At 56.6% G+C, this 16,511-nt stretch overlaps 1 protein-coding gene across 1 annotated transcript; it reads right to left on the bottom strand.

Annotated features, from left to right (window-relative positions):
• Nucleotides 1–1,255: 1,255 nt before the first annotated feature.
• On the bottom strand, nucleotides 1,256–11,173 carry Klf16 (Kruppel like factor 16). Its single transcript, XM_028771680.1, has 2 exons — nucleotides 10,624–11,173; nucleotides 1,256–3,351 (listed from the first exon to the last, which is right to left on the bottom strand). Exons 1-2 carry the CDS (start codon nucleotides 11,075–11,077, stop codon nucleotides 3,050–3,052), a joined length of 756 nt encoding a protein of 251 aa, XP_028627513.1. The 5' UTR covers nucleotides 11,078–11,173; the 3' UTR covers nucleotides 1,256–3,049.
• Nucleotides 11,174–16,511: the final 5,338 nt, after the last annotated feature.

Here is a 16,511-nt window from a genome sequence, read left to right as displayed (position 1 = left end):
CTAGGATCCCCAGTGAGGTGCTGGGGGTGTGATCACTGCTTGAGACCCTTTGCATTATATGCAAAGTTCTGGATTCCATCCCCAGCACCATCTTACGAGTTTAAGAATTCCTAGAGGCCAGGAGTGCTGGACAGCTAACTGCATTTGTGGTGGTGTTGGAGCTGAGGGCCTCATGCATGCTAAACAAACTTTCACCATTCAACTGCACAGCATGGAACTGCAGGACCACATTGTGACAAGGCATGGGGACACCATGGCAGGGCTCAGAGATGGAACAGAGGCATACAAAGAGTTGCAGGTGGCGATTCAAGAGCCACAGATGATGGTTTTTGGTCCCGTGAGGAAGCTAAACTGATGGGAAGTATAGAGGCCCCAAAGCGAGTCAGAGAACCGTGAAGCAGCTGTATAAGCCAGAGAACCATGGAGAAGCTGGATAAGCCAGAGGGCTCCTGGATACCTGTGCAGGATGGTGTGCAACAGGAAATGATGAGAAGCACAAAGGCTGTGGGCTCGCTCCACTCAAGCCCTCCAGGAGGAGCCAGTGTGGAGTGCCTGCAAGTTGGAAGGCTACTACAGGGGAGGGGCCGCCCTGAGCCAACATAGACGCGCAGTACTGGCGTTGGCCACTAGGTGGGGCACGGCACCGCCTCTGGCACAGCAGGTACAATGGGGCGGCTCAGCCCCACCCCAACCCCGTTCCAGGTCCCAGAGCTCCGCAGACCTCTGGGATCTCATGTCTTTTTCTCAAACAGGGATTTAAGGTCTCATTGGTTCCTAAGAGCTCTCAGGCTCTTAAACCCCCGCTTACACCCCTTTTTCTGCACCAACCTAATTCCAAGAGGGTATGCAGTAGGCATTCAGATTGTGCAGGATGGTAGGGCATAGCAGGGATAGCTTGCGTGGTGGGGCGGTCCTGAGGCACCTTTTGACTAGAGCTTGTTAGATCTTGCACTATGTGCAGCTCGAAGGGTCTGTCCCCACCCCCACCTACCCTGCTGGCTCCAGAAGGGGGCGGGAAGCGGACGCCCCCAGGCGCCCTGTCACCAAGCTCTGGTTGCTGGGTAACGGGGAGGGCGGGTGCACAGCTGCGCCAGGCGTGGGTGACTTGAGTTGTGCCTGCTACTGTAGGCATCCCCCTTCCAGGGCCTCAGAGGGTCCTAGCACAGCTGGAGTATATCAGCAGATTGCCTCAGTTTCCCCAGGACGTAGCTGGGGACCTTGGGGGCTATGGGAGTCAATCAGACAGACATGAGGGCAGGTTTTTAAAAAGGGCTTCTTTAATTAAATACATGGGTGAGAGGCCAGGCGGAATGGAGGAGAGGTGCCCCCTATAGAAAGAACAAATAAATCCCTTAGGACCTTTGTCCTGCCTGCCCTGCAGATATCACCCTTCAATGGTTAGACCCAAGTCTCAGCTATCAACCTGAAGTTAGGGGGGAAAGGGAGGACACCACGACAAAGCTCTGGTTGCTTATGGAGTTAACTTACAAGGACCTCAGACCTTTCCCCTGTTTACAGGAAGGACAGGAGACCAGCAGGAGCTGGGATGAAGCAAGATACATCCAAAAGACACAAAAAGAATGGGGCCCCAGCCCCCACCCCCACCCCACAAACTAAGGCATCTCATTTCTGTGGCCAAAGAGAAGGGGCAAATGGAAGTACCCTGGAGGGGGAGCTGGCCAGGCAGGACCCTTCGAGCCCAGCTCCAGAAGGGCGACCTCCCTCCACATAGGCTCAGGTAAAAGCAGCATTACCCAAAGCCTTTCTCATTGTACGATGGAAGGTTCTGGAACAAATGGGAATGCCAGTAACTTCCCACAGCCAACACAGGGCAGCTCAGCTTTGTCCGTGTCCTCAACCCCTTGGTGTGTGTGGGGCAGTCCCTAATAGCCTTTCTAGAAAAAAAGTCCAAACTGTAGTAAGAGAGGACCTTAATGGAGGCTCTCCGGAGACCTTCCCCACTCACACCCCTGAGGATGGCAGCCACAAGGGGACCCCACTGGAACATGGAACTCGAGCCTGAAAAAATAATCTATCCTGTGCAAAAAAACCCGAGCTACCCCAGAAGGCCCAGGAGCTGAACACCCTGTTCCCAATCCTGGAGTCCAAGGCCACCCTCTGTAGACACCCGTGAGTGTGGAGCACATGACAGGCAGGCTAGAGGCCTGTACCCCTAGCTCGATGGCTGCAGGGGTCCTATAGATTGTCTGAGACGCAATGCCACAAAGGCCAAACTCAGGGACTCTAACCCAGTGGGAGTAGGGAGGCTAAGCCCCGGGCACCAGACGCCCACTGTCTCTCTCACACATATGCACACCCAGATGGGGGGGAACAGGTCCCCCATACCAGCAGTCAGAGAGGACAATAAATAATTCTTTCCCATCTTCTCAGCACCACACCCAGAGTACGCGGGGATGCTCTGAGGGGACCTCCACACGCCCCACCTGCACCCCATAGCCCTAAGTTCTGTGAAAACTGTGGTGCTTCCTGTACCCCTGGGGCTGGGGTGGGGGGGGCCCTTATTGAGGGCAGAACCTATGGACACCTGAGATTTGAGTACCCATGGAAGGGGGTCAGCCAGGCTGCACCCCCCCCCCATTTCCCTGAACTTCCGCCAATGGCTTTCAGTGGAGTGGGGACAGGTTGGGGCCTGTGTGAAGCCCCAGTCACCTATGGCTGTGTACCTGTGTCCCAACCTGGAGGGGTGACTAGGGGGACTGAAGACAAGGAGTGGGGCCGGGCTTCATGCCAGCACCACCCAGGAGGGCAAGCAGAGGGTGGCAGAAGGGATAGGGAGAACCTGCCAACTGCCCATTTTGGGGTCCCCACAGAGGGGACAGAACAGTCAATCATGGCTATTTACAGACAGAATCTGAGGCCACCTCCTAGGCCCCTCAGGTGGCCCAAGTCCATTCCCAGTCCCCTTGCCGCTTTCTTGAGGTGGGCTGGAACTCCACGACACAGGCTCTCCAGGGGACAGATGTGTCCCTTGATGGAAATCCCTGCTGAGGCCCGGCAAGCAGACCACTCAGGGTGGATGGTCAGGGTTCTATAAGCCGGCAGGAGCTGGGCTGGGGACAGGGCTGGGTGTGGGGCTGCCAGCCAAGCTGCAGGGCAGCGAGTCGCTGGGTGAGACACTACGGGCACCAGGTCGTCGCAGTAGTTCTGGGCGGAAGCCAGGATGTCGCCGGGCATGCTTGGTCAGATGGTCACTGCGGGTGAAGCGCTTGGTACACAGGGGACAGGGGAACCGCTTCTCGCCTGTGTGCGTCCGGTGGTGGCGGGCTAGCTCATCAGAACGGGCGAACTTCTTGTCACAGCCAGGCCAGTCGCAGGCAAAGGGCCGCTCACCTGGACAAGAAAAAGAGGGTAAGTGAGCAAGGGCCGGGGAAGGATTTCCTACAAAGCCCAAGGCTGCTGTCAAGCTACAGAAGTGGCCCCAGTCAACACTTGATGTCACCTTGCTTCCCTGTCCTCCACTAGAATGACAGGCATGGGCCACGGAACCCATGGCCTGCTAGGCAAGTGTTCTGCCCACTGAGCTACATTCCCAGCCAGCGCTACAGGTCTGTGGAGGTGGGGTCTTGCTGGCTGCCCCAGCTAATCTAGAACAGAAGGCAATCTTGCCTAAGCCGCCCAAGCGTTGGGCCATCATGGCCCTGGCTAGACTGTGTCTTTTTGGACACCACCCTGTCAACTTCTACCAAACAAACCTAACAGGCCCTCAGATGTCCCTGTCCCCAACAGTGTCCAAAATGACTGCGGGGCACCAAAAGGAGGCATTTCTCCAGGTCCTTCCCCGACAACCTGGGCCACCTGCAATTTTGAATAATCAGGTCCAAGCTAGTTTCATCCGGTGGGTCTGAAGCTGGGGTGCATCTTACGGACCTCATACACTGTAGAGGCAGGAAAGGTCAGGCCGCAATCCCAAACTAAGCTTAAATTCAATTCCTGAGCGGGAAGGTGGAGCGCCTAGGGGCATGGCCTCAGGGGTAGAGCCAGTCACGCAGCACTTGCTGCTGTGTTGGGGCGGGCCTACACTGGGCAACTTCCTCCATAGGCCACTTACACCTTCCCACTGTTCTTGCCCAGGTCCCCCAGCAACAACCAAGCCCAGCCAAGCTCTCTGGTCCCCAGGAGGCTCTACAGCCTCTTCTTGTGGTTAACATCTTCCCAGATGGGCCTCCAAGGACCACGAAGAGGCCGATAGGTTCACCCAGGACCCCAGTGCCTCAGACCTGGTGTGGATGGCTCTAGGCTCCAGGTCTGGAGAGGACGGCCCATATGCATGGTGTATCCAAAAGCCTGGTAGGGTAGTGTGTGCAAGCAGTGTCTACCCGAAAGCCCGTGTACAATTCTGCTGTGACAGAGTCCAGAGGAGGCTGGAGGCAGAACCAGGCCACTAGTGACCCAAAGGCCTAAGCTCTGGGAAGCCACAATGGAACTAGTACGAGGTTACTTCGTGTGGTCCTGGGCTAATCCACTGGAGAACAGATATTCAAGGGCTCATGTCCCTCAGAAAATGGGCAAGGGGCCCTCCAGACAGAACTCATGGAAGTGAGGAGAGAAGTATAGAGGTAACCAGAAAGCGGAAGAGATACTAGACTTCACTGAAGCCTGGTGTGACCTGGTGACATCTTTGCTCTAAACAGCTCAGGGGATCCCAGGAGAGAAGGGGAGGGAAACTGGATGAATCTGGGACTAGGCGGGGCATCAGCCATCAATGCTCAGGAAGCAGGCAGAAGAAAATTATCTCCATCCGGGGCCCCCTGCAAACCACACCCAAGGCCCCTCACCATGGAGGCACAGAATGCAGGAAACCACCTCTGGGATATGCATGTGCCAATTTTGTACGGCATCCAGGCAACCCGAGGCCCCACAGGTTATGATTCTAGACAGCAAAGAAAGGGGAGAGGGGCCAGTGTACCCAGAAGGCTGCCCTTGTCATTTCCAAAGTGTTTCCCTTAAATGATCCAAAAGACCGAGTCCAGTAAGAATGTTTGTCAGTGGGCCAAGAGCCCTGGGAAATACTCTTCCCCACCACGGTGCTCAAAGGGCTGGATCTGAAGGGGGGGGGGCGTTGCTTGGTTATAGGGCTAGGGTCCTAGCTTTGGAACAAGACACCAGGTGTCAGAACTGTGTCTGTACAAAGGGGACATGCAATCCTGTCACCATTTTGCAGCCAAAGGACGAAGGGTGGGGGGAGGTAAGAGGAAAGGGGACACCCTCTAGCAAGCCATCAGCTTACTTCCCCTTTCGGGGCCTCCCTGTGGGGCTGGTCCCCGCCTCTAGCCCCCTAGTTCCACTTTGTCAGGAGCAGGTTGCAGTGGAGGCGATGGCTGCCAGCACCAGCCCGCTGGGAACGCAGCTGCTGCTCCTAGCTGGTGGTGGCAACCGGCAGAGACTTCGGCAGCCCAACCGGCTTGCTCACGTGGTCCTAGCTCCCGCCACGGAGGAAGGGGGGGAGAGAGGCCTGGGCCAGGGTCGCCTTGCTGTGCTGGGAGCCTGCCAGTCCAGGCCCCACATTTAGGGGTTGGGGAGCACACGTGTGCACACCGGTGGTGGTACGGCATACTCACCAAACCCCCACCCCGCAACGTTGGGTGCACAGTTGCCAAAAGCCTAACCTGGATGTGCTACAGAATCACCATCTACCCAGAGGGGTAACTTGAGGGAGGGGGTGCTGCAGGAGAAGGAGCGTTTGAAAGACCAGGCTGCAGGAGTCCCCTGTCTACATCACAGCTCCAGGCGACCTGACTGCAGGGAGGAGGAGGATTGGGTGGGTGGGGACTATACTGGAAGGATCCTGTGGGCGTGGCTGTGGACTTGACCCTCTGACTCAGGAAAGGCCAGGGTGAGCTGGGACGACTCTGCTCGGCAGCCTTAGGTACTCTGCAGCCTCTAACACATGCAGGCTGTGCCATCCTGTAAACCTGCTCCAGGAGGGGAGTGGCCAGCAGAGGGGGCCTGAAGGTGCAGTTTCCACCAGGCCACGCCTTCCTGGGTCTGAACTCCTCCGGGAGGCCTGTTCTGGTGCTTAAGCTGAGCAGCAGTATAGGGCCTGCCAGACCTCCACCTTGGCTGGCAATCAATGATAAAGTCCAAACCTTGGCTCTGTGGCTGCCCACTACCACTTCCCTGATAGGCATCACCTCTGGCTCTGCTGGTAGTCACCCAGTATGACGTTTTTCCGTCCCCAATGCCTAGCTGTATGAGCTGAGACCATGTGCTGAGTTCCCAACTCGGTTCCTGAAACTTCACAGCATGGAGTCTTGACATGTGCTTACGGCCTGTGGGGAAGTCTACAGGCCTGGATGGAGGAGCCTCGCTGTGCTCAGAATCTGAGACTCCCCAAGAGGGGCCTCCTATCACTCTCTTTACATGAAAGAAGGATAGTGGGCTTAGGAGAGGTCTCCTACTGCCAGGCCCACCTTAACCCTAATGGGAGGTGGATCTCCAGGACCCACATAGAAGAGAACTACCGTACCAAATTGTCCCCTGACCTTTACAGATGCACCAAAGTACACACATGCCCATACACACAAGCACACAGTAAATAAAAATATCTTAAGACAGGTGGTGATGCTGTATGCCTTTAATCCCAGCACTCGGGTGGCAGAGGCAGGCAGATCTCTGGGTTGAAACCAGCCTGGTCTAGAGAGAGTTCCAAAATAGCCAGGACTACAGAAAAACCCCTGAGGCCAACCTGGTCTACATTTTAGGTCCCAAACTGTCTCAAATCAAAAGTTCATGAATTAGAGCCTGGCCTAGTCCCCCCTTCCCAGAGGGCAGGCTGCCTGATCACTGTCAGGAGCTCTTGAGAGGGGTAATAATGACAACGTCCCCATGGGACTCCTTAGGATGGACACCAACCCACCCAGCCAAAGGGCTGCCAGTCCTCTGACTGGTGTCATCTGCCAACTGCCAGCCCATCTGGCTGCTTTTATCTGAAGCCTAGGTGGGGGTGTGGTTATCACTCCCAGCAATGTTGGGGGCCCCCACCAGCTAGCCCCAGCTGCTGTGTGCTGTAGGGAAGAGCTAAGTTGATAGGGTGGTGGCGGTCCCCAAAGGCCACCTCAACCCCACAGGGCTTGACCCTCTCCCACTTTCTACAGGGCTCAAAATCCCATCCCAGGCCTCAGTTTCCCCATCTGTCTCTCCTCCTGGATACATCTTCAAAAAAAATTAGAACCACTATTTTGGACTGATCAGAACATTAGGGGTGGAGATAGCCGTCTCTGCGCCCCACTCCCTTCAGATATCACCCTCCCTCCTCGAGTACCCTAATCTCTCCTCCATAAAGAGATTTCCTGATAAAGCCAAACTGGCCTCCGAGACACCCCCACCCTTGAGATAAAGGGCTACTTCAGTAGCCTTCCAAATCCCAGCCCTAGGGCCAGCTTACAGTTCCTGCTCCAGCCACACACTGTTCCTGGCCCTGCCCAGCCACACCGGCCTCCCCACCCTCCCACTTAAGCGTTGGCGGGTGTGTGTGTGTGTGACACGATGCCCACAAAGACCCTGCACTGTCCTGATGACCACAAATACCAACATTTCTTCCAACTTCCAGTTTTTGTTTTTACATTGTTTTGTGTGTAGGAGCATACATCCCAGGTGCGCGTGGAGGACGGTGACACGGGTGGTCTCCTCCGCTGTGCTGGTCTCTGGGGTGGATCTTTCTTGGCAGTCACCCTGGTCCAGACACTGATGTTTCTCAGACTTAAGGAAACAGGCCTTTTGAGTATCTAGAGAGGAGACCCTGGGCAATGTGCAGACCCACAGCATGGGTCGCCTGGAGACCCTGCAGGGCCCAGGGCCTCTTACTGAGAAGAACCTGCTTCCAAAGGACTGAGGCCTCTCCCAGGTCTGAGTTCTGTCTCAAGGGACCAGATCAAGGACCCCCACCCTCAGAGGCCCAGGGAAAGAGGATGCCAGAGATGGAGGGGGCTTGGCAAGCAGACCGGGAGCCAGCCTCTTCTCCCGCCCCCGCCCCAAAGCTAGCTCTCTCGGTATCCATAGTAACCACGTCAACATCTCCCACAGTCTCTAAAGTCCTTCCCCAATCCAAGCAGGAGCTGAGGCAACTGGAGTGCCAAGCTCTGCCTCTGCCTGCCGGGAGTGTCCTGTAACCCCGCCCCAGCTCTCCTCTGCACCCCCAAGTACAATGGGGTGGACATAATGGGGCTGCAAGGTGGCCCTTTACCCCGCACTGTCTATGCCTCTGTCGGAGAACTAAATGGATCCAGGCCCTAGTCAGGCATGAGTGGGTGAGTAGAGACAGGATTCTTTCTCCTACTCCCCAGCCTCAGGGCATGGCTCTGAAGGGGACCAGATCTATCCTAGGCCCTGCATTACAGAGTCCCACTGACCCTGAGATGTGTGTGACCACACAGGTTTCCTAAGTCAGCAGTGTGCCGCCTTCACTTGAGGGTGAAATAGCCAAATCCCCTCCACAGAGGAGACACGGGGAAGACAGCTGTGGCTCTTGCTTTTAGCCCTGGGGGGAAAGCTGAAGGAGAATTTATTTACCTGGAGTTTCAAAGTTAGTCTGGGCTACAGAGTGGGAACATGTCTCAAGAAATGCGGCCTGCCGGGCAGTGGAGGTGCACGCCTTTATTCCCAGTACTGGAGAGGCCATTCTCGTTGCCGGAGCAAGTCCCAGGGTTGTCTGGACTATACTCACATAAATTAACTAAATGGCAGGATGTTAGGTAAGTGGTCCCCACACACCCCCAAAATGACATAAAGGTGCCCAGATCCAATGTGAGTCTCCTGATCCCACAAATGGCTGTAATGAGGAGAGTTTGGGGACACAGTATCCTGTCTCCCCTGGTGATGAAACATGATTCAGGATCCAATGAGGATCCTCATGGAAGTGCCTGCAGTCATCCCCAGACCCCAGACTTCAGCTCTCAGGCCTCAGTTTCTGTCATGCCAGGCCATCCCTCCCAGCTTAGGGGTGTCCTAGAAGGCATGTGTATGTGTGTTGGGGGGGGTACTGGGTACCTCAAGGTCAGGGAATTGGAAGACTGCTGGGTTGGAAGGGGTGGGGCATGCAGCCTCAGCCTGAGTGATGGGATACCAGGCTCTATCACTGCACAGCCAAACTCACTCTGCCTGAGCAAGGACTCTGAACTCTAGTCTCTGGCATTTCTCCATATTCATATTCTCTGTCTGTCTGTCTCTCTCTCTCTCTCTCTCACATACATACACACACACACACACACACACACACACACACACACACACACAGAGCCTTGCTATCTGTGTGGCCCCCTCAGATGTTCTGTAGAGAACATGTGTATGAACAGATCCTATGGAGCTGCCCATACAAGTGAGCACAACCCGGGGGCAGCCTCTAGACCCCAGGAGCTGAGGGCAGCGGCTCACAGACAGAGGGAGAGGATGCACCAGCTATGCCCACTTTCTGCCTCAGCAGAATCCTAAGATGGCTCCTCCAGCCCCTACCTGCCCTGAACATGCCTGGGGCCACCCACACACCTATGGAGGCTATCCTAAACTCTCTCACTGAGTCCACGATGGAGCCCTGGATCAAGCCCTCTTTGGGTGACTTGTTGCCCACAGCGATTCTAAGGGTAAGGCGGCCTCTATCTTTTATATAGACAGGAGACGGCGAACCAGAAGCTGGTAAATTAGGGCGTAACAGGCAGGTGACCCTATCCCAGGAAGGCCTCTCAGAACGTTGATTACTCCACGGCTAAAGGGGAGTAGTCTCAAATCCCACTGCACATTCCCAGCTAACATGGACAGACCCTTGGAGCGCCCAGGACAGGAATCGGCCAGTACCTAGCAAAAGGTTGACCCATCCAATCCGGAGGGATTGGGCTCCCCAGAAACACCGCTGTGGTTCAATCTCGCTGCCCACCTTGAACCTTGACCAGACCCATCACAGGTGTGTAGAGTGGGCCGACACAAGAGGTGGGAGAAGAGCTGTGGTGTGGATTTCAATCCCATTGGATTGAAGGTTCAAGCCCCAACTCCAGGTCAGGGTCGTGGCCTCGCTCCTCCACGTTCAAATACACAGAATGGAAAGAAAAATATCCTGGGCAGCCACCCCCAGACACCACCTAACCCCTACACTAGAGGCTTCGCCGCCCATCAGAGGGAATCCGAGCTGCTACTTCGAAGGCCGTAACACCGATCTACCAACCCCCTTCACAGATAAGGAAACTGAGGCTGGGGGAGGGCCGAGGAAGAACTACGGAACCGGATGTTCTGACCACTAAGCGCGAGACCATGAGACCAGAAAAAAAGGACAGGAACACCAGGCGAGACTCAAGGAGTAGGAAGCTGAGAACTGCGATCGCGCGTGGTGGACCCACCTTGCCGGGGTGGATCCCGAACAACCTGCAGTCGCAGTAGATTTGGCCACCGGGGCCGCCCTCCGCCCGACCGCGTGGCCGCCACGCCTCCCCGCTCGCGCCCCACCCACCACGTCCCCGCCCTCCCGGCCGGCGGGCGGCTGAAGCCTGGGCGCGCCCCCTCCCCGCCCCCCACGCGCCACGCAGTTTCGGGGTTCCAAGTGAGATGGGGGAATGGGGTCCCCGGGACCTCATTAACGCACTCCCTGCATCCCACCGGCGCAAAAAACGAAGGGCTTACCTGTGTGAGTCCGCAGGTGTGACTTGAGGTGCGAAGACTTGTAATAGGCTTTGGCGCAGCCATGGAAGGGACAGCGGTGGCTCTTAGCGGCGCCGGGGGCGCGGCCCGAAGACGGAGACGAAGCGGCCGAGGAGGAGGAGACCGGAGAGGTGGCCCCCGCGGTGCTGGCTGCGGTGGCGACTACCGGCCCGCCCCGCAGATCGGCCAGGATGCTGGCGGCCAGCAGGTGGGGCGCAGCGGTGGCGCCTCCCGGTCCCGGAGCGGTGGCTGGCGGAGGCGGTGCCTCAGGGGTCCCCGGCGGCGTGGCCTCGCGGCGCGTGGCGCGCACATCCAGGCCGGCAGCGGGGCCCGCGCCCTCGGGGCCGGGTCGCCCGCGATGCACCACGGCTCCCGAGGAGATGGCCATGAGCACGTCGGCGGCGAAGTAATCCACACACGCCACGGCCGCCGACATGCCGGGCAAGGACGCGGAGGCACGGGATCGGCAGCGGGAGAGAAGCGGAGGCGGCGGGACCTACGCCCGTCCGGCCGGCAGCGGCTGCTGGAGTGCGGGAGGCAGAGGAGGGAAGGGAGGAGGAGGCCCCGGCGCGCCGCCGCCGCCCGCGCTCAGTCCCGCCCCGCCCCGCCTGACGCTCCCTGACGCACCGGAGCCCGCGGGGGCGGCCGCGGCCCGCCCCGCCCGGAGGACGCCCCCTCGGGGCTCAGTGGCCACGCCCTCTCCCCCACTGTGGTTACGCCCCCTCCTGCCGCGCCCTCCGTCCTCCGGAGAGTCGCGCGCCACCGCGGATGGGCGGAGCTCACTTCGCTAAGCAGCCGGTTCTCTCTCACTTTAACACCCTCGTGTACCAGTAGAGTACCCGGGTGCCCTGTCTCCCTGGATTGTGCCCTCCTCACGCAAGAACAAGCCAAACGGAGGGAAAACGTCCCCCCGGCGGGGCACGCACTACCCCCACCGCTGCCCTACCCGGATCCCCACCTCCCAACGCGTTGAGAGTTACGCCCACTCCCGCGACACGCCCACACACCCCACCCCAGCCTCGGATGCCCCGCCTTCTACCCCAGAACGCGCCACGCCTCCTCCGGGTGCGCGCTCTATCCCCTTCCCGGCGCGCCCACCGTGCTGTGCCGGGTGCGCAGTCGCCAGGAACCCTCCCCTCTCCAACTTGTCCCTCCCCATCCACACACACATTCAGGCACTAGGACGCGTCCCTGTCCCCGGTGTGTGTGGAGGGGGCGGCGGGGGGTTGCGATCCGCACGTGGCCAGGGTGGGGGTGCGGAAGCGCGCTGCCCCGCCCCCGGGCCACGTGCGCGACCCTCCCCCTCCTTCCTCGCCCTGGAGCGGAGCAATAACCCACCAGTGCTGACTCCCCATTCTTGGCTTGGGGACAAAATATCCCGGAGGTGGAATTAGAAAACGTAGGGTAGCCACTACCCTGCCTGGCTGATCGAGTCTGTAGAGTTCGGCTTTGCGCGCGGGGATTCGGGAATCACTAGACCTGTGGATAACCGGTATGGCAAAAGTGAGCAGAGTTGCAATAAAAAGGTCTGGCTCGGTCATCTAGGCGAAGCTAGGGACACCGGAATTCTGGCCATTTCTTCCCTTCCCCAGCTGGGCCCTTGAGACTGGGGCAGGGAAACTGAGGCTGACTAATGGAGCGATTGGAAACTTCCACGGATAATTCGCCAATTGTGAAATGACGGTTCCCTAAAAGCCCCAGGCCGTAGGCGCCTGTTGCGCGGAAGTAGGAGAGCAGGCTCCCGCCCCTTCCTAACTCCCGCCGGGTTGCAGAGGCCTTGCAGTGGCCCCCACAGCCTCCAGGGGGCGAAGCACCCCCGCCGACGGCAGTCGGTTGGCCCCAGCTCCATCATGTGGGGAATAATCAATCCCCACAGGAGGCTAAACGGAGGCAGAGGTCCCTACTCTGGGTGTCATCTCCACCTTTCCTACCTGCACCCCAAGCTCTCTGCTGTCGCGTTGGCCATGTTTCCTCACTATACTTTGTGTCCCTCAACTATACACCGTGTCCCTCAACAGCAGAGATTGGGTACTCTGGGGACCTCTGAACCAATCTGGCTGGACAGAAATGGACAGGTTACACAACTCCCCGTTGTTAAGGAGGACACACCCACCCTTCTTCCCATTGCTTGCCCTCCAACAACCAGAACCATGTGGTCCTGGCCCAGCTTCTGTGGCTTTCTGAAGGGATCTGTTGCCCTCCCTCTCGCCACCCATACACCTGAAGAGAGGTGCCATGTGCAGTTCTCTTTTGAGAACTGCAGTCAGGATGAATTGGCTCATGATGCCCCGCCTACTAACAGCCCTATAGTGGTAAGCAGGGTTGGTTGTACAACCACCAGGTGGTGCCACTTAGCGTGCCCCAGCCATCCCTGGAGCTCATCTGTCTACTAAGGACTTAAGCCTGTGAGGGCCATCTGTGAGCTAAGGCAGCGGTGGCACGTAGCAGCCCCCTGGTGGGGGCTGATATACATACAGTTGATGTATTACCCTCATTCCCCAAGTCCCAGCCACACTCAGGCCAGCCTGACATGATGTGGAGCCTGTTGCTGACCTGACTCAGGATGGACCTAAGAAACAGTCGCCCTACCTTACAGATAGTACAGTCGAGGCTGGAACCCTGCTGAGGATTCTGGGGAAAATACCCAGCCTATTCCAACAAAGAGAAACTAGCAAGCCATTCTCTCTGTGATAGTGTTCCTGGGGCTCAAGCACTTATCCTTGCTAGTCCCATGGATAAGTTCTGTTTTGTTTTTTGTTTTAATTTTCAGACAGAATCTAGGGGTGTCGGGGGGACAGGTCTACATGAATTTCAGGTCTTTTTAATGCAGCTCTGGCTGTCCTAGAATTTACTCTGTGGACCAGGCTGGCCTCGAACTCACAGAGATTCACCTGCCTCTACCTCCTGAGTGCTGGGATTAAAGGTGTGACCACCACACCAGTCCTGCAAAGGCGTGGGGACCCTGCTGAGAGCTCTGGGTTCCTAACTGAGGGATGGGGCTAAGGTGCAGGGGGCCTAAGAAAGCAGCTGGCCAGCACCTAGGTCAGAGAAGTCAGAGATGCCAGAGGCCTATCACATCCCAGAGACTTACAGTGTGCCTGTTTTTACCTATCCCCTGGGGACAGCCACGGAGACTTGGGTCGGGGGAGACAGAGACTACAGACCCATGTGGCTGAGGAAGGCTGACACCAGTACTCCACAGGCCAGCCAGGCACCAGGGCTGCCTTTCTTGGGGAAAGTGACCTAAGATTTAGCTTGTATCTGGGCAGCATCCGACACAAGCAGAAGGCTGGACCAGACTACATGGGACCATGTTTTCTGTTTTTACTTTTGATTATCTGGGCATGTACCCCACACCTTTATTCCTAGCACTCTGAAGTGGAGGCAGGAACATCAGGAGACCAAGATTATTCTTGGCTATATAGAAAGTTCCAGAGCAGGACAGTGATGGCAAATGCTTTTAATTTCAGCACTTGGGAGGTAGAGGCAAGGGGCCAGCCTGGTCTAGAGTGAGTTCCAAGACAGCCAGGGCTACACAGGAAAAGCATATCTTGAAAAAGAAAGCCAGGCGGTGGTGGCGCACGCCTTTAATCCCAGCACTTGGGAGGCAGAGGCAGGCGGATTTCTGAGTTCGAGAGTTCGAGGCCAGCCTGGTCTACAGAGTGAGTTCCAGGATAGCCAGGGCTACACAGAAAAACCCTGTCTCAAAAAACAAAACAAAACAAAAAAAGAAAGAGAAAAAAGGACAAGTCTGAGTCAATCAGTGGGCGTCCCCAGCATTGCTTCTCCTGGTCCCCACTGTATGTTTCCAGGGTAAGGCTGTGCCATAGAGACCTGCTCCAGGACCAGGACACAGTGGGCTCTGGAGCAATCACTACTCCCTTGCCTTTGTTAGCCTCAGCTGGTCCAGCTGGTGCCCACACTAGAGCTCTCGAGACAGGAAAGTCCTCCCAGCCATGGAGAAGAGATGATCAGAAGAGGCCTAAGACAGCATCTGTACCCATTCAGAGAACACAAAACGGTGCAGAGCCCATGAGAAGCTGTGTCCCTGTTGAGACAGGTGTGCCTGTGGCAAGCCTGATCCTGCCCCTCGAGTCTCTGGCTGTTGTGACATCCCTGGGCTACTAGGTCCCTTGGCTAGAGGTTAAGTCAGATGTGGGGACATGAGGTGACCCCAGGACCTTGTGGCCATGAATTGGACAAAGAAACCACTGAAGTAGGGCATGAAAGACTCTCAGGGAGAGCAGCCTGGCCAGTCACGCCAAGCAGTGGGGGAGGGGTGCTTCCTGGAGTGGACAATGGCCTCTGATGAAGGGGCTGTGTGTGAAAAGGAGCCTGGGGAGACTCTTGAGGAGCAACTGTAGGACAGAAAGTGACAGACAACCTAGGAGCTGGGGTGACAACCCCACCCCTACCTCCACCACACCCGCTAGTGGGAAGTGGGCAGGCAGAGACCACACACAGCTACGCCCGCATCACAGGGGCCTGGGTTCTGCTGACCGAGGCTCAGAGGCCACCTTGCAAGTGTGACTGAGCTGTGATGTGGAGACTGCAAGCACTCGGTCTCTGAGCATCACAGCAGGAGCCACAGGGTGGTTCCTCCATCTCATCCTGGATTGATGGCGATGGTGTCACTCGAAGTTTAGTCTGTACATGAGAGACCTGCATTCATTTCTTCTTGAGGTATTTTTTTGGGGGAGAAAAGGGGGATTATTTTGGGTTTTTTTGTTTGTTTTGACACAGGGTTACTCTGCTTAGCCCCAGCTGTCCTGGTACTCACTCTGTGGACCAGGCTAGCCTCAAACTCAGAGATCTGCCTGCCTCTGCCTCCCAAGTGCAGAGTTAAAGGCATGTGCCAGTCATTTGTTGTTTGCTTTTATAGACCCTCACTGGGGATCCTGGGCGGGGCTCCATCCCTGACCACACCCCCACCTCCTCACTCAGTACACACATAAAATAAAGTCTCTTAAAAAAAGGTTTAACCTGCCAGTTCTGGTGGAAAAAGGAAAAAAAACAGAAGTTTAACCTGTGGCCAGGTGGTGTTGGCGGCCCATGCTTTTACTCCCAGAGCTCAGGAGGCAGAGGCAGGAGGATCTCTGTGAGTTAAAGGCCAACCTGGTCTACAAGAGTGTTTCAAGATAGCCAGAACTACAGAGAAACCCTGCGTTTAAAAACCAATAAACAAACAAACCAACTGACCACGACACAAAGTTGCCAAGGCATGATGGCACATGCCTTTAATTTCTGTACTCCAAAGGCAGAAGCAGGGAGATTGATGTGAATTCAAAGCCAGAGTGGCCTGTAAGGAGAATCTTTGCTTCAGAAAACAATCAGAGCCGGGCAGTGGTGGCGCACACCTTTTATCCCAGCACTTGGGAGGCAGAGGCAGGCGGATTTCTGAGTTCGAGGCCAGCCTGGTCTACAGAGTGAGTTCCAGGACAGCCAGGGCTGCACAGAGAAACCCTGTCTCGAAAAACCAAAAAAAAAAAAGTGTCTGTCATAGCTAAGGGTAGTGGCTACTCTTGCGGAGGATCCAAGTTCAGTTCCCAGTACTCACCCATGTGGGGCAGCTGACGTCCAGGGGACCCGAGACCCTTCCCTTGCCTTCCTGTACACAGTCCTGGCTAGAGGCCAAACATTCATGCACTAAAACCTAAGTAGAGTGGGACACTGTGGGCAGACAAAAGGGTGATTTTCTTACTGTTTTTATGTATCTGTGTGTGCATGTGTGTGCATGTGTGTGCATGTGCATGTGTGGGCAAGTGTGTGTGTGTGCCTGTGTGCAGGAGCCTTCAGAGGCCAGAGGCATTGGATCCCCTGGAGCTGGAGTGACAGGCAGTTATGAGCTGCTTCATGTGGGTGCTGGGAAC

The sequence above is a fragment of the Grammomys surdaster genome, unplaced genomic scaffold, assembly GCF_004785775.1.
Source record: "Grammomys surdaster isolate TR1022 unplaced genomic scaffold, NIH_TR_1.0 209, whole genome shotgun sequence".
Taxonomy (NCBI): Eukaryota; Metazoa; Chordata; class Mammalia; order Rodentia; family Muridae; genus Grammomys; species Grammomys surdaster.
Note: the sequence above shows the minus strand (reverse complement) of the source record. Positions and strands in the feature narration are given on the sequence as shown.

Coding starts and splice junctions, on each gene's coding strand:
- Klf16 (XM_028771680.1), bottom strand. CDS start 11,077: ATGTCGGCGGCCGTGGCGTGTGTGGATTACTTCGCCGCCGACGTGCTC. Junction 3,352..10,623: donor ACACCTGCGGACTCACACAG/GTAAGCCCTTCG, acceptor TTTCTTGTCCAG/GTGAGCGGCCCTTTGCCTGC.